Below are 22410 nucleotides of genomic sequence, written 5' to 3'. Positions count from 1 at the left end.
ACACATCGTTTCCTGTATGATAGTATGTATAGTTTAATATCCTCCAGCTCCATGAATACTAACTTAAGGTTTCCCACCATCTGTACAGGCATCTGGTAGTACCTTTTTGAAATCTGGGACTGGCAGGTGTTAGGCTGCTGACGTGTGCAGAGGTCCGTCTGTCTGTTAGCTCTAAGTCTGCTGGACGCTTCCTGAGCGACACGGATGTGGAACTGACGTGGGTATAGCGAAATGCTTCACTACATATAGAAATTGCCACAGGTCCGCCAATTACAGCCTGGCAAGATCGGAAATATGCAGAGCGATACCATTTATAGGTAGCTCGTTATGAACAGCAGTGTCACAAAACACAAGGCTGTTTTATGTGCAGAGGTTCACTGTGGTGACCTGTGCAGTGCTGTAGCATACCTGGCTACAAACTACCCATGTCACTGTGAGTTTTGTGTGTGTGTGTGTGTGTGTGTGTGTGTGTGTGTGTGTGTGTGTTTCCGTGCTCAGCAGTGATTGTGTCCATAGTGAGACTGACTCCTGTTGACCAGTCAATATATCCTTTGTTCAGAGTCTTCACAACAAACAGGAACAATGGGTGCAAAACTGGATGGTCTGCTTCAAGGTCAAAATATTTGAAGCTTGGCTCTTCAGTGATTTTTGTTAGTTAACTTACCTGCTAATAAAGTTTAAATTAGAGTTCTATTGAACCTGTCATGAAAAGGGAATGGAAGCATTGTTAGCTACCAGCAAACATCTTTTATCGCCAATAATGGAGAATTATTTCGCAACACACACACACACACACACACACACACACACACACACACACACACAGAGAGAGAGAGAGAGAGAGAGAGAGAGAGAGAGAGAGAGAGAGAGAGAGAGAGACAGACAGACAGACACGGGAAACACTGATGAATATCTTATGCTTGCCTGAATCGTGCCATCTCACCGAGCAGCCGACTCACTTCGACTGCATCTTCGGGCCGGTGGAGCACTGCATCGGACCAACCCTGCGTGGCCAGCACTTCGTGGTTAGCCTTTATGAAGGCGAGGGCGGCCGCTATGAGGCTGGGACAGGAGTGCCTGACGGCGAGCACAGCTGTGGACGCTGCGGTCTCCACTGACAGCTGAGTGGCCAGCTGCTCCTCGCACACTCCCTTCAACCCCGAAATGTCGTATTTGTCTGCGGCTACCAGAAGTTGTGGGATGACGTTTGGCCGCTGCGGAGCTCGTTGGGTGTAGCAATAGGAGACCAGGTGGCGCAGCACCGGGCCCTCGACATCTGTGAGGTCGATGTGGTCGCCGCTGACTTCCAGCATGTCCTGGGGGACCAGGGCGCCCAACACTGGACTCCTTGCAGCCAGGACGGCCCTGTGCGCCACCAACCGCGTCTCCCCCGCCCCCAGGGTCACCACGGCGCACTCCCCGGCGTCCAGGAGGGAGCCCAGGTCCAAGCCCGCCGTCTCCTCAGCCTCCAAAACGCGTCCCATTGAGGATGATTCTGAAAGACCGCATCTTCTGATGACCCCTCTGCCATTACAAAACACCACCAATATTTGTGTGAGCTTTAGGCAGATCTTCGTCAAGAAACAGCTGGCAAACGTTGTCAATCACCACTCAATTGGAACAATATGGTATTCTATGTTTGTCAAACTAAATGTTACAGGTGAACAGCTACAGAATATCAAAGATACAACAGCAATGATACAATAAATTCAAACAAAAGCAAAACACGGATAATGGAACATAGTCGTATTGAATCAAGTGCTGCTGAGGGAATTACACTACTGCCCATTAAAATTGCTACACCAAGAAGAAATGCAGATGATAAACGGGTATTCATTGGACAAATATATTATACTAGAACTGACATGTGATTACATTTTCATGCAATCTGTGTGCATAGATCCTGAGAAATCAGTACCCAGAACAACCACCTCTGGCTGTAATAACGGCCTTGATACGCCTGGGCATTGAGTCAAACAGAGCTCGGATGGCGTGTACATACAGGTACAGCTGCCCATGCAGCTTCAACACGATACCACAGTTCATCAAGAGTAGTGACTGGTGTATTGTGACGAGCCAGTTGCTGGGCCACCATTGACCAGACGTTTCCATTTGGTGAGAGATCTGGAGAATGTGCTGCCCAGGGCAGCAGTCGAACATTTTCTGTATCCAGAAAGGCCCGTACAGGACCTGCAACATGTTATCGTGCATTATCCGGCTGGAATGTAGGGTTTCGCAGGGATCGATTGAAGGGTAGAGTTGTGGGTCGTAACAGATCTGAAATGTAACAGCCACTGTTCAAATTGCCTTCAATGGGAACAAGAGGTGACCGAGACGTGTAACCAATGGCACCCTGTACCATCACGCTGGGTGATACGACAGTATGGCGATGACGAATACACGCTTCCATTGTGCGTTCACTGCTATGTCGCCAAACACGGATGTGACCATCATGATGCTGTAAACAGAACCTGGATTCATCCGAAAAAATGACGTTTTTGCCATTCGTGCACCCAGGTTGGTCGTTGAGTACACCGTCGTAGGCGCTCCTGTCTGTGATGCAGCGTCAAGGGGAACCACAGCCATGGTCTCTCGGTTGATAGTCCATGCTGCTGCAAACGTCGTCGAATTATTCTTGCAGATGGTTGTTGTCTTGCAAACGTCGCTATCTGTTGACTCAGGGATCGAGACGTGGCTGCACGATCCGTTACAGCCATGCTGATAAGATGCCTATCATCTCGAGTGCTAGTGATACGAGGCTGTTGGGATCCAGCTCGGCGTTCCGTATTACGCTCCTGAATCCACCGATTCCATATTCTGCTAACAGTGATTGGATCTCGACCAACGCGAGCAGCAATGTCGCGATACGATAAACAGCAATCGCGATTGGCTACAATGAGTTCTTTATCAAAGTCGGAAACGTGATGGTACGCATTTCTCCTCCTTAAACCAGGCATCACAACAACGTTTCACCAGGCAACGCCGGTCAACTGCTGTTTGTGTATGAGAAATCGGTTGGAAACTTTCCTCATGTCAGCACGTTATAGGTGTCGCCACCGGCGCCAAGCTTGTGTAAATACTCTGAAAAGCTAATCATTTGCATATCACAGCATCTTCTTCCTGTCGGTTAAAATTCGCGTCTGTAGCACTTCCACTTAGTAGTGTAGGAATTTTAAGGGCCAGTAGTGTAGATTAGGAAATTAGATACTAAAAGTACGAGTTTTGCTATTTGTGGAGCAAAATAACTGATGATGGTCGAAGGATATAAAATGTAGACTGACGTTGGCAAGAAAAGCGTTTTTGAAGAAGTATAAATTTAAGTGTTAGGAAGACTTTTCTGAAACTATTTGTATGACGTGTAGCTATGTATTAAAGTGAAACATGGACGATAAACGGTTTACAGAAAAGGGGAACAGAAGCTTTTGTAATATGGTGCTACATAAGAACGCTGAAGATTAGATAGGTAGATCACGTAACTAATGAGGAAGTACTGAGTAAAATTGGGGAGAATAGGACTTTGTGCCACAACTTGACTAGAAGAAAGGATCGGCTGGTAGGACACGTTCTGAGGCATCAAGGGATCACCATTTTAGTATTGAAACGTCCCCTTTGGAAAATTTTAAATTACTGTGCTGGTAAACCCCTTACGTTATTTGATTTTCAAACAGCTGAGCAAAACTGAACTTACTGAGACATTTCTCTCTTTACTTATTCTACTTATCACTGAACTGACACAAAATATTTTCAGCGCAACGCAATCCGACTTTCAATAATCCCTACAAAAGAATGGCCGTGACTAACAATAACCTATACCTTTCATATATATTTCATATAACCTACCTCACAAAAACCTTTATTAGTCGAACTACTGCAATACAGCGAGCGCCAGTACTGTCAGCTAAATAAAAGATTCTAACTACTGAAGGCACTAACCACTGATAGGCATAGTTAGCAAATGAAAGATCTTCATAGAGAACAAACAATGTATTTACCTTAATAGTTTTCAAAAGTCATAATATATACATCAGTTCACGACATCCAGTCTTACAAATTTCATTTTTTTGACAGACAGACGTCCAGATCGTCCGCTCTCAAAATTCTGCCCCACATCCACCAGTGCTGGCGGCTCACCTCCAACTGCGCAATGCTACGCGCTGTTCACATCCAACTGCCCAACACTACAATAGCGAATATTACAACAATGCCAACCAGCCACAGGCTGCACACAGCACAGTCAGTGATTTGCATACAGAGCGCTACGTGGCGTTACCAACATAAAAACCTAAACAGCCTACTTACAGTATTGCAGGGAAGTATGGAGGTGAAAAATCGTAGAGGGAGGCCAACAGATGAATACACTAGGCAGATTCAGAAGGATGTAGGTTACAGTAGTTACTCGGAAATTAAGAGGCTTCCATAGGATAGAGTACCATGGAGAGCTGCGTCAAACCAGTTTTTGGATAGAAGAGAAGAACACAATAGCAGTATTTCCCATATTGCTTCAACACTCGTAATACATGGCTTACACTCCTAAATTCTCCTAGTATTTATGTACACAAACGATAATTAACGACTTGAATATGTATTACTCTTCTATTAACAACCAGTCCTGTATATTGTCATCCACGAGTTGGTTCAAACAGCTCATCGACCATTTGGTAGTAAAGCCTTGTCGAGAAATGCTACCTCTGGGAAACTGCCACAGTCAGACTGCAACACCTCAAATCTCCTTACAGGGCAACATCCAACGATATGTAGCACTGAATGTTTAGTCAGTTATTCACATATTTGTTTTGTTTTTGCTTTAGGGCGCAAGAAACCACTGGGGTCATACGCGCCCAAGTCAAAACTATGGAACACGAAGACAGAGATGAGAAACGACTATACGTCAGTCCCTATTGACATAATAGAAGACAGCTAAAGACAGGCACGTGAAAAAAGGGCTAAAAAAGACACTATCCTGAAACGGACATCAAAAACTAAAAATTAAATCGCCATCGCCATGTTCATTTGGCGGATAAAAGGTCAAGCGCAGTCGACAGACCGTGCGTAATTTGCTGAAACGACCGATAGCTCAGATGGCAAACCCAAGTGGGAATGTAAACAGTTAAAACTGGATATTCCATCAGGAAATGGCGGGCAGTTAAAACTTGGACGCAATGTGTACAAAGGGGTGGGGTAGCACCGCTTAACAAATGACGGTGGCTAAAAAGTCAGTGGCCAATACGCAGCGTAGTTAAAATGACCTCCTCCAGGCGGGAGGGGCCAGGGGAGGTCGTGCAAGCCGCTGGGAGAGCCTTAATAATACTGAGTTTATTCCCGCGAAGGCAGGACCATTGGCGATGCCAAAGGGACACCACCCCCTGACAGACGGCAACACAGAGATCATCGGAGGGAACAGAGGAACTCGCGGCCTGAGGTACGAGGAATGGAGCCTCGGCAGCAGCGCCACCAGCCTCGTTTCCTGGCAGACCGACACGACCAGGAAACCGCAGAAACACGACACTGGCTCCACCAAGAGTGAGCAAGTGGCAGTTTTCCCGGACCCACTGCATTAAGGAATGGGCGGTGTACAGCGCAGATGGACTTTGAAGGGCACTGAGTCAGCAGAGGACACAATTGAAAAGGCTGTGTCGCCATATGTACTCCGTGGCCTTATACAGGGTGAAGAGCTCGGCTGTAAATACTGAGAAGTTTGCCAGAAGCCGATAAAGAAAGACATGGGTTGCGATGATCAAGGCACATATCCGACGCCGCGGTCAGTCCGAGAGCCATCAGTGTATACCAAGGTACTATCGTGAAGTTCCATGTGGAGGTCGTGAAACTGAAGGCGATAGACCGAGGCTAGAGTAGTGTCCTTAGGAAGCGAATGAAGACAAAGTTAACAGTCGCAGCTTCACGAAGCCAAGGTGGTGAAAGATTCACACCCACTGGGAAAGTTGCAGGTAGTATGAAGTTAAGCCGCCGTATCAAGTGCCGAAAGCGGACTACAGGAGGTAACAGAGAAGGATCAAAGGAATCATCGAAGAGGGAGGCATAGGATCGATGGCCGTGCATGGCAGACAAACGGCATGCATACCTTTTGAGGAAAAAGTCAGGGCAGTAGGACAGTGGTAATTCACCAGCTTCAGCATACAGACTCTCAATTGGGCTAGTGTAAAAGGCGCCAGTGGCCGAACAGATGCCACTATGGTGGATAATGTTGAGATGACGTAAGAGGGATGGACGTGTAGATGCATAAACAAACCACGCATAGTCGACTTTCGAACGGACAAGGGACTGGTACAAACGAAGGAACCTGGTTCGATCAGCACCCCCAGAATCACCAATTAGGACACATAGTACACTGAGGAACTGAGTACAGTGAGCTGCCACTTAAGACACGTGGGAGGAACAGGAGTGTTTCCTACCAAGCATGAGCCCCAGGAATTTCGTAGTTCCAACGAACAGGAGGGCAATAGGCTCAAGATGTACAGAAACCATTTGCGCCGCCGGAAATTCATACAGACGGTTTTGTCAGTGGAAAAGCGAAAGCCATTGTCGATCCTTCAAGAGTAAAGGCGATAAAGACAGCGCTGAAGACTACGCTCAGTGAGACAGGTCCGTGGAGAACTGCAATACATGGCAAAATCGTCAACAAAAAGGGAGCCGGAGATGCCCAGCGGGAGACAGGCCATTATAGGGTTAACGGCGGTAGCAAAGAGGACGACGCTCAGGACGGAACCCTGAGGCGCACCATTTTCCTGGATAAAGGTGTCCTACAAGGCAGAACCCACACACACCTTGAAAACACAGTCCTTTCAAAATGCCTGAAGTAAATAGGGCAGATGGCCACGAAAGCCCCAAGTGTCAAGAGTACAGAGGATACCAGTTCTCCAGCAGGTGTTGTAGGCCTTCTCTAAATCGAAAAACACGGCCACAGCCTGGGATTTCCAGAGGAAACCATTCATGACGTAGGTGGACAAAGTAACTAGATGGTCAACTGCAGAACGCCGTGCTCGAAATCCACACTGCGCATTCATCAGTAAATTGGGAGACTTGAGTCACCACCAGCTGGGCATGGATCATTCATTCCCACCTTGCAAACAAAGCTAGTAAGAGAGATGGGGGCGGTAGCCAGAAGGAAGGTTTTTGTCCTTACTGGGCTTAGGTATAGGAATCACGATGCTTTCACACCAGTGTCTGGGGATGTACCCTCCGCCCAGATGCGTGTTAAGCAGAAAGTGCTTGCCTGAAAGAGCAAGGGGCTGCAACATGTGGATGGCGTGCGGCCCTGGGGCAGAGGATCAGGATGAACTGAGAGCATGATCAGCACCCTCATAGTAAAGGCAGCATGGTAGCACTCAAGATTCAGAGAAGGGTATCACCTGAGCCTCCTCCACTCGTTTCCGATGGAGGAAGGCAGGGTGATAGTGTGAAGAGCTCGAAACATCCGCAAACTGGCGGCCAAATGTGTTGCAGATAGCAGTAAAGGCCACCATGACATCATCACCTACTGTCAGGCCAGAAATTGGGAAATGGATCTTGGTCCCAAAGAGCCATAGGAGGTCGGCCCACACGACACAAGAAGGTGTGGACCTGTTAAAATAACTAGTGTATGAAATCCAGTTGGTTCTCTATCCTGAAGAACACAATGACACTTTGCATGCATCTTTTTTTTTTGTTTGTTTTGGTTTTAGGGCGCAAAACTTTTATGGTCATTAGCGCCCGGTCCGTGACTTAGGAAACAGTAAAAAGCCGAAATTGAAAACCAGCAGCAATGGGAACGAAAGTCATAAAATTGGAGAAACTAAAAGCAAAAGGAAGGCTTAAAAATCCACTACAGAAAGGGGTTGGTTGTCCCCAAAAAAAGCTTCAAATGACTGATGTCATTTCACTGGCACTAATAAACTTGAGAACGCGGTCGGCTGAGCGCGTGTCATCTGCTAAAATCGACGATATATCAGGCGATAGCTGTAGACGGGAGAGTAACGGATTAAAATAGGGGCACTCAATTAAAAGGTGTCTTACCGTCCACAGCTGAGAGCAGTGGGGACAGAGTGGGGGAGGATCGCCGCTTAAAAGATGTCGATGGCTAAAAAGACAGTGCCCTATCCGGAGTCTAGTTAAAATTACCTCCTCCCGACGACGCGTTCAGGAAGAAGAGGTCCAAACACAAGCGAGAGCTTTCATGTCCTGCAATTTATTATGGGTAAGTGTCTACCAATGCGTGTGCCATAAATGAACAACACGTCGACATAGAACGCTCCGTAGATCGGCGAAGGGAATCGATTGAATAGCTGGCCGAGGAAGAGAGACTGCAGCCTTGGCTGCAATATCGGCCGCCTCATTTCCACAGATACCAACGTGTCCCGGGAGCCAGAGGAACGCCACCGAGACGCCCCCCCAGGTGGAGCAAGCGCAGACAGTCCTGAATCCGGTGGACCAGAGGGTGCACAGGATAAAGAGCTTGGAGACTGAGGAGAGAGCTGAGAGAATCTGTGCAGATAACGTACTGTATCTGTTGATGGCGGCGGATGTAGTGGACATCTGGAGAACAGCGTAAAGCTCCGCAGTATAAACCGGTCGGGAAGCCGAAAGTGATTTGGGGTGTCGCCAACAATATAGGCACTCCCTACACCTAACGATGTTTTCGAGCCGTCGGTGCAAATAAATGTGGCGTCCGTCATTTGTGCACATAGAGCAGCAAATGCCCGACGATAAACAAGTGAATGGGTACCATCCTTGGGAAATCGACAAAGGTCACGGAGCAGGCAGATCCGGGGACGGAGCCAAGGCGGTGCTGTACCCCAAGTTGTCAAGAAGGTTTTAAAAAAGCGGAAGGAAAGAGAATGGAGCAGTTGACGGAAGCGGACTCCCGGTGGTAGTAGGGAGGAGGGGCGGCCTGCGTACCCTACATCAAAGGAGGCGTCGAAAAAAATGTCATGGGCTGGATTAGCAGGTATGGAAGACAGATGGCTAGCATAACGACTCAGAAGGACTGCTCGCCGATTGGACAGCGGAGGTTCAGCATTCTCAGCATAAAGGCTTCCCACAGGGCTGGTGTAAAAAGCTCCAGACACTAAACGTAATCCACGGTGGTGGATAGAGTCGAGACGCCAAAGAATAGACGGCCGAGCAGACTATGCTTCCATAGTCCAATTTCGAGCGCACTAAGGCGCGATAGAGGCGGAGAAGGACCACTCGGTCCGCTCCCCAGGAGGTACCATTCAGGACAAGGAGGGTGTTGAGGGATCGCAGACAGCGAGCCGAAAGATAGGAAACGTGGGAGGACCAGCACAGTTTTCTGTCAAACATAAGACCCAAGAATTTAGCGACGTCTGAAAACGGAAGGTTGACAGGACCTAGTTGTAAGGAGGGCGGAAGAAACTCCTTACATTGCCAAAAATTAACACAAACGCTCTTACTGGGAGAAAAACGGAAGCCGGTTTCGATGCTCCAAGAGTGGAGGCGATCGAGACATCCTTGAAGACGTCGTTCAAGAAGGCTGGTCCGTTGAGAGCTGTATTAGATCGCAAAATCGTCCACAAAGAGGGAGCCCGAGACATCAGGAAGGAGACAATCCATAATTGGATTGATGGCAATGGCAAACAGTACAACACTCAGCACTGAGCCCTGGGGTACCCCGTTTTCTTGGGAGAAAGTACAGGAGAGAGTAGTGTTCACCCGCACCCTAAATGTGCGCTCTGCCATAAATTCGCTAAGAAAAAGGGGCAGTCGACCTCGAAAGCCCCAAGAGAACAGTGTGTGGAGGATGACTGTCCTCCAACAGGTATCGTATGCTCTCTCCAGATCAAAAAATATTGCTACTGTTTGGTGTTTCCGGAGAAAATTGTTCATGATATAAGTGGAGAGAGCAACAAGATGGTCAACTGCAGAACGATGCTTTCGGAATCCGCATTGGGCAGGTGTTAAAAGACTGTGGGATACCAGCCACCACGCTAAATGGTAATTCACCATACGCTCCAAAACCTTACAGACACTACTCGTGAGAGAAATGGGGCGATAGCTAGAGGGGAGATGTTTGTCCTTTCCAGGTTTCGGAACAGGAAAGACGATAGCTTCCCGCCATCGTCTGGGAAAAGTACTGTCGATCCAAATTCGATTATAAAGGCGAAGGAGGTAACGCAGACTATGGGTTGATAAATGCAGCAACATTTGGACGTGGATACCATCCGGTCCTGGGGCGGAGGAGCGAGAAGAAGAGAGTGCATGTTGGAGTTCCCGCAAGGAGAAAACAGTATTGTAGCTTTCGCGATTTTGAGAGGAGAAAGCAAGAGGTCGCACTTCCGCTGCACGTTTCTTCGGGAGAAACGCTGGCGGGTAATTTGAAGAGCTCGAAATCTCAGCAAAGTGCTGATCCAACGAGTTAGAAATTGCGACGGGGTCCACTAATGTGTCATGCGCGACAGTGAGCCCAGAGACCTGGAAGGAACTAGGCGCGCCTGAGAACCGTCGAAGCCGACTCCAAACTTCAGAGGAGGGAGTGAAGGTGTTAAATGAGCTAATAAAGAATTTCCAGCTTGCCTTCTTGCTATCGCGGATGACACGACGGCATCGCGCTCGGAACTGCTTATAGCGGATACAGTTGGCGAAAGTAGGATGGTGGCAGAAAACGCGGAGAGCACGTCGCCGCTCACGTATTGCATCACGGCATGCCTCGTTCCACCAAGGAACTGGGGGGCGCCGGGGCAATTCGGAGGTGCGTGGTATTGAATGTTCCGCAGCTGTAAGAATAACGTCGGTAATATGTGTGACCTCATCGTCGACGCTGGGAAAGTGACGGTCATCGAAAGTCCAATCGGCTTGGGCAAACCTCCAGCGTTGCGGGTGCATGTAGGGCAGTTGAGGCTGCAGTCTAAGGACACATGGAAAGTGGTAACTCGAGTGTGTATCATCAAGGGCGAACCATTCGAAGCGCCGAGCTAGCGGAACAGTACCGACCGCAAGGTCCAAATGAGATAAATTTGTCGTGGAGGCAGACAAAAATGTAGGGACCCGAGTGTTGAGGCAAACTAGATCTGCTTGGTGGAAGATGTCTAGCAATAGTGAGCCACGTGGACAAGGATGTGGAGATCCCCAAAGCGGGTGGTGGGCATTGAAGTCCCCAACCAGCAAATATGGGGGTGGAAGCTGACCAAGAAGATGAAGGAGATCAGCCCGTGCCATTGGTGTAGACGATGGAATGTATACAGTACAAAGAGAGAACGTGTATCCGGAAAGGGAAAGACGGACGGCGACAGCTTGGAAGGAAGTGTTTAAATGGATTGGGTGATAATGGAGAGTTTCATGGATAAGAATCATGAGTCCTCCATGTGCTGGAGTGCCTTCAACAGAGGGGAGATCATATCGGACGGACTGAAAATGAGGGAGAACAAAGCGGTCATGGGGACGCAGCTTTGTTTCCTGAAGACAGAAGATGACCGGCGAGTAGGATCGTAAGAGGATCGACAATTCATCCCAATTGGCTGGAATACCGCGGATATTCCAGTGGATAATGGACATAGGGTGAACAGAAAATGGAGGAATGTGACCAAGGTCGCTGTCAACTCAACGAATGCTCAGAGCTTGCGACCGACAGCATGGAATGGCATTCAGCCGAAGGCAGAAGATCCTGATCCATAGCTTGGTCAGGAGCAGCTCCTGCCACCAGCGATCGGCCGGTTGATCGGCCGCCAGCACTGCGCCTCGGCGACACAGAAGACGGCCGAGGGCGATTTCTGCCAGGTGGTGCTGTAGATGGGACATACCTTGGCGGAGAAGGAGAGGAACTGGGTTTCTTTGTAGCCTTCTTGGAAGTATGATGTTTAGAGGAAGGAGGAACCGATGGTTGGGAAGTTGCCATACGTAAAAACTCTTCACGAGTATGCTCTTTTTTCGAAGTCTTGGTGTCTGACTTTTGGGCTCGAGATTTAGCAGAACTCGACGAAGGGTGCGCCAGAGAGTGGGCAGGCGAAAGTGGTGAGGTTGAACGGGCGATCTTTGCGCTGGCAGATCTGACGACCGTGGCACTAAAGATGAGGTCGCAAGTCTGCGTGGCCGCCTCCTTTGTTGGCCGAGGAGAAGCAAGGACAGTGCTGTATTTTCCTTTCTGAGGCACGGTGGGCTGTCGACCGGCGAATAATTTTCGAGCAGCAAAGGTCGACACCTTTTCCTTTACTCTAATTTCCTGGATGAGCTTTTCGTCCTTAAAAACGGGACAATCTCGAGAGGAAGCAGCGTGGTCACCCATACAGTTTATGCAGCGAGGGGATGGAGGTGGACAAGCACCCTCATGGGCATCCTTGCCACACGTAACACATTTGGCCGGATTGGAACAGGACTGGCTGGTGTGATTGAACCGCTGACACCGATAGCAACGCGTAGGGTTTGGGACGTAAGGGCGAACGGAAATTATCTCATAGCCTGCTTTGATTTTCGATGGGAGTTGAACTTTGTCAAATGTCAAGAAGACAGTGCGGGTTGGAATGATGTTCGTGTCAACCCTTTTTCTAACCCTATGAACAGCCGTTACGCCCCGGTCAGACAGGTAGTGCTGAATTTTTTCGTCAGACAATCCATCGAGGGAGCGTGTATACGCGACTCCGCGCGAGGAGTTTGAAGTATGGTGCGGTTCCACCCGGACAGGGAAGGTGTGTAGTAGTGAGGTACGCAGCAATTTTTGTGCCTGGAGGGCACTGACTGTTTGTAACAACAGGGTGCCATTCCGTAATCTGGAACAAGACTTTACAGGACCTGCAATTGCGTCGACACCTTTCTGAATAATGAAAGGGTTGCCATGGAGAAGTCGTGACCTCCGTCAGACCGAGAAACAACAAGGAACTGTGGCAACGATGGAAGAACTGACTGTGGCTGAGACTCAGTGAACTTACGTTTGTGAGCAGACATAGTGGAAGGTGAAGAAACCATTGCGGAAGAATCCCCCATGATTACCGGCGTCTCCGATGGCGCGCTCCTCCCTTGTGGGGGCCCTCTCTGAGGGCACTCCCGCCTTAGGTGATTGTTCACACCTCAGGTCACACCTCCCGACAAACGGACGGAGGGACCAATCGGCACTTTCGGAAGGTATCAGCTCGGGTAATCACTCCTCCCTGGGCCTGGCCGTTACCAGGGGGTACGTACGTGTCCTACCTGTCTACCCGGGGCGGGGAATTACGCGTTACCCCGTCACCGGCTACGCATGGAAGTGCGTGGGTCGGCCTTCAGACACACACAGGGACGAAGAAAGACAAGGAGAAAGGAAAGAAGAGAGGTCTCAAACGCCACAGCGGAGAAAAGGGTAAAGAGAAGAGGTAAGGAAAAGAGAAGGACAAAGGAAGGATGAAGACATACAAGCAAGGAAGGCAAAGAATGCGGTACATTTACAAGCGTCCGTCTCCGGACGTAGGCACAAACCATACTCCCAGAGGGGGAGAAAGGGAAGGAAAGAGCCAGAGGTGAGGGGGGGGGGCGAAGATGGGGGATGGGGAAGGATGCGGAAAGGGAAGGTATGCAGCCCGGAAAGGAAGGAAGGCCACATTAGCTCGGGGTCCCATGCTCGCTACGCACATATCCACGAAAGAGTTGTGCATCCCCTGGGGGGGCTTTGCATGCATCTGTTTATAATGAATTCAGGTTGCCATTGTAGGATGGCGATTAAAAACGCGGAGAGGACGTCACTGTGCGCGAATTGCGTCGCTGCATGCCTCAGTCCACCAAGGTACTGGGACACAACGTGGTGAAAGTGTGGAGAATGGAATGTTCTGCAGCAGTAAGGATAACATTTGCGAGATAGTCCACCTGATCATGGCAACTGGGAAAATTTCGTTCTCTTAAGGTCACCAGGGAGGAGTGAAGCTGTCAGTCAGCCTTAGGAAGCTGCCATTTGGGCGTGCATGTGGATGGGGTACGAGACAGCAAATGGACAGCACACTGGAAAGGGTTGCTCGAGTAGATGTCAAAGAATGGACCACTCAAGATGAGGGGCAAGCTGGGCAGTGCAAAAGTAGAGGTCCAAGTTGGAATAGGTATGCGAGGAGTCAGAAAGGATAGTGGGTGCTCCAGTGTTAAGGCAGAAGAGGTTAAATTGGTTAAGAAGGTCAGCCAAGAGGGCACTTCTCTGACAGGTCCTGGGAGAACCCAAAAGGGGATGATGCACATTAAAGTCACCAAGTAGCAAAAACGGGGGAGGTAGCTGCCCAATAAGCTGAAGGAAGTCTGCTCTGGTGACAGCAAATGATGTAGGAACACAAATGGTGCTGAGGGAAAAAATCAGTTGGGAAGGAAAAGGCAAACTGCAACAGCTTGAAGACTGGTAGGCTCGGAGATGGGTTGACTACAAATGTCATCCCATATAAGCAGCATGATGCCCCCATGAGATGGAATGCCGACCTCTGGGGGAAGTCAAAACGACCTGGTAAGAAATGTGAAAGAGGGCGTGAGGGCGTATTTTCGTTTCCTGAAGGCAGATTACAAGGGGATACAACGAAGCTAAAAGCAGCCATAAATCCTCTTTGTGGTACTGAAGGCCACGGACGTTCCACTGGAGGAGAGTCACAATGAGGAAGAGAAATAGGTGTGTCACCTTGGCGGTTGCCGAGTGACAGCCAGGGAAGAGTCGCTACTACAGGTCACACAAACAGGAGGATCCTGCTCCATGGGGTCTGCAGAAGCATCAGCATGCTTGTGCAGTCGGTCTGTGGGGTCCAACGCTGAAAAACGGTTGTTGGTGGGCACCAGCAACACAGAGGCCAGTCGGGCTAAGGTATCATATGGCGACACCATCAAAGAGGATCTTCGAGTTGGTGAAGCAGAAGACAGTTTGGTAGACTTCTTCGATCCTTTCCAGTTGGAGGATGACTCAGGTTTTGTTTGTCTGGAGGGAGGGAGGGACTCTTTACAGGAGTACTCCCTCTGTCCTATCTGGCCTACAAGTGGCTTCACCCCTTGGCTCTGAGCACTATTGGACTCAACTGCTGTGGTCATCAGTCCCCTAGAACTTACAACTACTTAAACCTAACTAACCTAAGGACATCACATACAACTATGCCCAATGCAGGATTCGAACCTGCGACCGTAGCAGCACTGTGGCTCCGGACTGTAGCGCCTAGAACTGCACGGCCACTGAGGCCGGTGGCTTCGCCCCTTGAGGAGAGAGTCAGACAGCTTGTTGCACAGTTGGATGGGGGGATGGCGATACTACCTTGACACTGGGCGATTTCACAATCTCAGAGCTGAATTGGGGGCCACCTGTCTGTTGGGCAATTTCACAATCTCAGAGCTGAATTGGGGGCCACTTGTCTGTGTGACCACGTCCTTCATGGAACGAGGGGTTACAAGGACAGAACTGTAGGTATTAGACAGGAGAACACAGAGTTTGTGACTAGCCAGTAACTTGCGAGCGACTGGGTAAGGCATTTTTCCTTTACCAGGATCTCTTTAACTGCCTGCTCATCAAGATACATAGGTCAATCCCAAGAGGAGGCGGCATGGCCGTCATTGCAGTTGATACAGCAGGAAGAAGGAGCCAGACAATTGCCCTCATGCACATCCCTACCACAGATAACACATTTGGCTAGGTGTCAACATGACATTCTAGTGTGGTTGAAACGATGACACTGGGAGCAGCGCATCGTGTTCAGAATGTACGGCCAGACTATGTAATTCTTTAGCCTGCTTTGAGCTTGGACGGAAGCACCACTCTATTAAAGGTGAGAAAGAGTGCAGTGGGGCACTAAGGAGGGATCTACCTTTTTCATTACATGACGGACAGCAGTGACACCCCGATCATAGAGGTTAGACCGTCGAGCAACCTGGTGAATGGGAAGAATTCAAAGTTATATCGTCTTCGATATGAACAAGGTAACCATGCAGAAGCGAGGCAGCAAGCAGTTGTTGTGCCAGAGAATCGGAAGTGGTCTCCAAAACCAAAGTTCCATTCGATAAAAGAGGGCAGGATTTCACAGGGCCAGAAACTGCAATAACACCTTTCCGAATAATAAACGGATTTATAGTGGTGAAGGACTGACCGTCTTCAGTACATGAGACCACGAGGAAGGGAGTCAAGGGGGAGTCTGCCGAAGTGTTAACAGAGTACCACGGGCTCACCGACTGTCATCGTCACGTTGTCCCAGCTCTGGAGAGAGCTTCCTATCTTTCACCAATATCAGTCACCACTTACAAAGTCATCATTTTCTCCTGACATTTGTAGTACTTCTTTATGGGCATGTACTCTATCTTTGAAAATTATACATTTGTCACCCAGAGCCTTAATGGAATCTACTGTTGGAATATAAAGCACTAACTCTTAGAGAAAAATGGAACCTGTTTAGTATACCGTAAAAAACATGAGAGAGAATAGGAAACGTCTCCTACATTGTAGTAATGGAATTATATTACCTAGCAATATGTACAATCACAGTAGTATTTGCGTACAGTGGTTTTACGGTCAACCGTGTGACTAATAAACATTTAACTAGAAGCGAAAATTTCTATGCAGACCATGCATCCCTTTGTGAGGAGCAGAAATTCGTTTTATGCCGTGCAGTGAAAGACTATCAGGTAGATACTAGACATGAGGCAGACAACGTCCACATATACAAAACTAAACTAAGAGCACTTTTCGAACAATTTGTCTTAGTGGAAGCGGTCGGACATCATTTCTTCAATTTATCACAATATTTGTCTCGTAGGCTGAATTTCGCGTGCCTGATGTTTGTAACAAACTTGTTGTCTCCGACGGCCGGCGCTCTTCAGAGATAAGGGTATCACCAGAAGTGACCCAGGCAAGTGTGATAGGACCGATGTTATTTTCTATATACATGAATGATCTGGCGAACATGGTGGGCGGCAATCTACGATCGCTTGCTGACGACGCAGTGGTGTAGAGGAAGGTGTCATAGTTGAGTGACTGTAGGAGTATACAAGACGAATTAATTTCTAGTTTGTGAAACGAACGGCAGCTAGAACAATATAAGTTGATGCGGACGAGTAGGAGAAACCTACCCGTAATGTTCAAATTCAGCATTATTAGTGCACTACTTGAGTCACATCGTTTAAATAACTGGGCGTAATGTTGCAAAGCGATATGAAGCGGTACGAGAATATGAGGATTATAGAGGGGTACGCAAATTATAGAGTTCGGTTTATTGGAAGAATTTTTGGAAATCGTGCTTCATCTCTGATAGAGACTGCACACAGGGCACTAGTGGGACCTCTTCTTGAATACCCACTACGCTTGATTAAATGGCGTCAGAGAGGTAATTCAGAGGCGGGCTTCTGGATTTGTTACCAGTTACCAGTGGGTTCGAACAACTCGCAAGTGTTTGGGGACTGAAATGGAAACCCTTGGAGTGAAGGCGGCTTCTTTTCGAGGACTGCTATTGAGAAGATTAAGAAAACCGGCATCTGAAGCTGACTGCAGAACGATTCTGCTGCCGCCAATGTACATATCGCCTAAGGACCACGAAGACAAGATATAAGAAATTCGGGATCGGACGCGGGCATATTAGACAGTCGTTTTTCCTTCTTTCGATTTGCGAGTTGAACAGGAAAGGAAGAGACTAATAGTGGTGTAGGGTGCCCTCCGCCACGCTCCTTACGGTGGCTTGCAGAGTATGTGTGTAGATTTATATCTGTACTTCCCCAGAACACAGCCACCTGACGGTTTTGTGTGCAGAAGTTATATAACTGCTTTCTTTCACGTCTTCGACAAAAACATCGGCAGAGTAGTGTCAGAGAAGTAGGAAATGCTCGTTTCAAAGTAATTTTTACTTTTACCCATACACACACAAAGGTAATTCTCATTATCTCCACCCACATCCTCAAAAATGTTCCACATTTACTTTTCGTAAGTTGGCCACCTTATCAAAAGATTAAATAGTTCTAGCACGGATGGTTTCCTGTAAGAGTCGTCTGCCGAAGATAATGTACGGAACGGGTCGGTGCAAGACGCTAGAATTGATGTATCCGACGCCTTTGCCTGCAACCACGGCTACCCGTATTACAAGTGTGTTTGTCAGGTTGCCCGTGCTCGGACCCCGCAGGAGAGACTACTCTGGCAGAAACAGAAGCAAACAGAACTGACAAGCATGGCATACCAACTGCAACAAGCGGGGCCGTGTGCAAAACACGCCCGTTTGTTTGGAAGTGGAGCGCAAGCCGCACCACAGAAACATGCGATGCTAGCTTCGTCATGAGAGACACAACCTCAAGACTAGCGGTGGACGCATCCCAGACAACAGCACCACTATCCGAAGCGCTGCTGTACCTCCGCAAAACACCTTCCACCCAAGCATCGGGCAGGTATTACTCCACCAGACTTGTATTTAGGATGGCGCGCAGCTCCTCGCCGACAGTTCAGTCTGCTGAGCCGCAGCAAGCAATTCTGACAAGCAAAGCGACCACTAGGATCTACACCACTCAGTTCCAGCAGCAGCTTCATCTGGAGGATACCACACCGCAGCCAGCCGTCATCCAGGGAACTTTGCCTCTTGTGCCTCGTCTGGCTACCACAGATTCGGTGCTCCAAGACTGCTAGTCCTGTGTGGAACTACGACTGTCGACTACGCTCAGTAATGGCCATCGTTTTACTGCCGAACGGCATTTAACTGTAGCACATCATAAATTGGGGTCAGTGCTAACTGAGTAAGATTTATTATAACTAAGTAGTGCACTGACTCCTGTCAGTGTGATTCCTTCTGTGGAATTTATCTTTCAAGCAATTTCTTTATTGTTCATCAGTCCTTAATCTGTAGTTGAGTATAGTCCGAACGCTAAGTCAGTGTTGCACAAATTTGTTTTTGCATTTTTATATAGAATGAAAGTAATGCTAATTGACTACGACATGGGGCAATCAGTCCTACTACACAGGACACGTCAGCAACAGCTTAATTAAAAACAACACTGAAGTTTAAGAAACTAGAAGTTGCGCGGATACGAAACAAACTACGAGTAAGAATGGCCAATGGCGAAATCTACTGTGAACGCATTTCACAGATGGAAATCGTAAGGGCACAATCACGTCTTTTAAATCATTTAAACGCAGTAACATACGGAAAATAATAGTTGGTAACTTTAAAGAAATTCCCGCCAGAAAATGTATTGTGCTTCGATAAAGACCCTTCTGGAACCGGCCGCTGTGGCCAAGTGGTCCTAGGCGCTTCAGTCTGGAACCGCGCGACCGCTACGGTCGCAGGTTCGTATCCTGCCTCTGGCATGGACGTGTGTGATGTCAAATGGCTCTGAGCACTATGGGACGTAACATCTGAGGTCATCAGTCCCCTACAACTTAGAACTACTTAAACCTAACTAACCCAAGGACATCACACACATGCATGCCCCAGGCAGGATTCGAACCTGAGAACGTAGCGGTCGCGCGGTTCCATACCCAAGCGCCTAGAACCGCTCGGCCACACAGACCGGCTGTGTGTGATGTTCTTAGGTTAGTTAGATACAAGTAGTTATAAGTTCTAGGGGACTGATGTCCCCAGGTGTTAAGTCCCATAGTGCTCAGAGCCATTTGAACCATTTTTGAATTCTTCTGGACAGCTTCGTCTTAAATAGCATGGACGACGTATTATTGTCACGTCCCTTCGAAAGCACAATTTTCCAAATTTAATAAAGGGTCTGAAATGTCCATACAAGTTAATACTCAGGTTGTGGAAGCATAAAACAAAGTTACTTGCTCTACACCGTACACAATTGACAAGGCAGAGGAATGTAGACATTTTATACATCATTCACGTAACGAATTCCACGAGAAATAATTGTTAGTAATTAACGTACTTTTGCCGATAAGACGATGATTTGGATTTTTTATCGACAGAATAATTCCGCAGGATTAACTGAATGAGAGTTGTACCACCCGTTTGGATATGACGTGAGCTTAAGGAGTGAACTTAAACTCTACAGTTCAATAACCCAGCTGCCATAGGCATAAAATTAAGGGAAGTGTAAACTGTAGGTTTAGAAAGTACTGAGCTGAAAGAAACATTCATAAGGGGGCACAAACAACATAGGAGGTGCACTTTGAACTTCATGTCCTGATGGAGCTTTGCAGGGGAAACTTCGTTTTGCGAAATGGTAAAGTAATCTAGAAATAGTGTAGTCAGTAAAATTAGTCACAGCTTCTGAGAGAACTCTCCATTCCCTAACTGTATCTATTCGAACTACCTTAACAATAAAAACTGCATTCTATTGTACACAGGTGTACTACTTTATTTTCAAAGATCATTTTAGATGATGGATCTCACCTTCCTCGGGTGACAAAATGGTCCTCCCTGGATTGCACAAATGCAACGCCCAAAGGAACTGTTGTGTACATAGTTCCGTGTAGTCAGCACGTACACAACTTTCCCACTAGAGCGCGCCCTGCTAAGCACAACAGCGCAGGCGCAGCGCTCGTCCGTCTCCGCACTACGAGATGGCGCTGCCATAGAGACGGACCAAATTCTGCTTCCGCCGATCCGCATATTAATATGTAACGCAGCCAATGAGATTGCTTCTAACATAGAGCCTTTTCTCCTCGCGGATCACACTTGCGCAGTGATACATGAACGCGTGAGATATTATAACGAGTGTACAGACCTCTGATTAATTGTCTGCAACAGTCTGTACGAGTTCTCCATTTGTCTGTACCAGTCTAGTCAAGTTTCAGTCTGTGCCCAATAAGATTACCATATTCCTGTACATAGATATGAAGATAAATGTATAGACACTTTCGTCAAGTATCAGAGATATATGTGAGAATAAGATTAACGTACCAATACCAAAGGAACTTCAGATTGTCAATTGTAAATAGCGTCCAGAACCCAGTTAAGAAATTTTTATGCTTGTTATTATTCTAATAAATGTGTGTGAAAATTAATCAAGTTCTGTTTAAAGTTAGTCACCGTCAATCTGCTACTCTAAGCAAGAAAGTGGCATTTCTATCGTCTGACCTAATGGCAGAATATAAACACGCAGCGACAAGACCACGAGACATATTGCTGACACTCGCCTACTTTGTTAGACCGACAAGTCAATCTCATGGTGTGTGTACTGAAGGTCTTACAGTACGCACACCACAGGAACTTAAAATGTTGCATCCTTAAATGAACTGCCCTTCTGCAATAGTTACATGTAAAGAGCAAACACGTCTGTGCCCGCACTTTTCTCTCACCTAGAGTTCGCAAACACTCCACTTTCAACCCCGAGACGCCGTATTTCTTTGCAGCTACCAGAAGTTGTGGGGCCACACTCGGCCGCTGCGGAGCCCGTAGGGTGTAGCAATAGGAGACCAGGTGGCGCAGCACCGGGCCCTCGACATCTGTGAGGTCGATGTGGTCGCCGCTGACATCCAGCATGTCCTGGTGGACCAGGGCGCCCAACACTGGACTCCTCGCAGCCAGTACGGCCCTGTGCGCCACCAACCGCGTCTCCCCCGCCCCCAGGGTCACCACGGCGCACTCCCCGGCGTCCAGGAGGGAGCCCAGCTCCAAGCCCGCCGTCGCCTCGGCCTCGGTAACGTCTTCCATTGACGATGACTCTGAAACACGGCGTCACTGATGAGCCCTCTGCCATTACACATCACCATCAATATTTGTATGATGTTCAGGCAGCAACGGCTGGTAAACGTTGTCAATCACAAATCAATCACAACACCACGGTATTCTATGTTTGTCAAGCAGAGGCTACAGGTTAACAGCTACAGATTATCAGTGACACAATTGCTTCAACAAACCTTTTTTAATAGGCGACTTAGCACCCCCCTCCCCCCCACTAGTATCTCCTAGTATTTCGGTAAAGTCATTTACGACTTGGATCTATATTGTTCTGCTCTTGACAAGTACTCCTGCAGAGTTCACTATTAGTTGCCGAAGTCTGGTCCTCGTCAATGAGGAACATTACCTCAGGGAAACTGCCACTGTCAGACTGCACGTACTCCTCAATTTGCCTGACAGGCCAACGCCCAAACATACCTAACACGATAACATTTAGACAGTCATTGAAATATGCCGGCCATTAAACTGACTAGTTATGACTGAAGTGCAGTGTCATACGGCAACGAAACTTGGTCGATATTCTGATCCATTAATGCGAAGCCACTTTATGCTAAGAAAAATAGTTCCAATTTTGACCAGAAGGTGCCAATCTGGCACTCTAAAAGAAAGAAAGACGTATAGGTTACAAATGGGACATGGGCAGTGAACGTCAAACAAATGAGAAAGGCATTATGCTGATTTTATTATTATTAACCGCTACTTACACAGTTTGCTCAATACGAGAACCGAAGACGTCGACGAGATGATGAACAGCGCACCTGCTTACCAACACTGAAACAATTTTTTGCCAGCGTAAATCTGTTTTGCATTAACGCATTTGCATCTGTACCAAGGTTCGCTTTCATACGATAATTACAGCTCACATTGGACCATAATTACAATCACTCAG

General features: G+C 47.9%; 1 protein-coding gene across 1 annotated transcript in view; it reads right to left on the bottom strand.

Annotated features, from left to right (window-relative positions):
* LOC126412655 (ankyrin-1-like) overlaps window positions 1-22410 on the bottom strand; it is a 50447-nt gene that overhangs the window by 16336 nt on the left and 11701 nt on the right. The window contains exons 2-3 of the mRNA XM_050082355.1: window positions 21140-21505; window positions 925-1495 (exon numbers count right to left, since the gene is read on the bottom strand). Coding sequence (XP_049938312.1) covers window positions 925-1495; window positions 21140-21494 — 926 coding nt within the window. The 5' untranslated portion in view covers window positions 21495-21505. The remainder of the gene's footprint in view (window positions 1-924; window positions 1496-21139; window positions 21506-22410) is intronic.

The sequence above is a fragment of the Schistocerca serialis genome, chromosome 7 (genome assembly GCF_023864345.2).
Source record: "Schistocerca serialis cubense isolate TAMUIC-IGC-003099 chromosome 7, iqSchSeri2.2, whole genome shotgun sequence".
NCBI lineage: Eukaryota > Metazoa > Arthropoda > Insecta > Orthoptera > Acrididae > Schistocerca > Schistocerca serialis.
The sequence above is the reverse complement of the archived record's forward strand: the minus strand, read 5'-3'. Positions and strand labels throughout refer to the sequence as shown.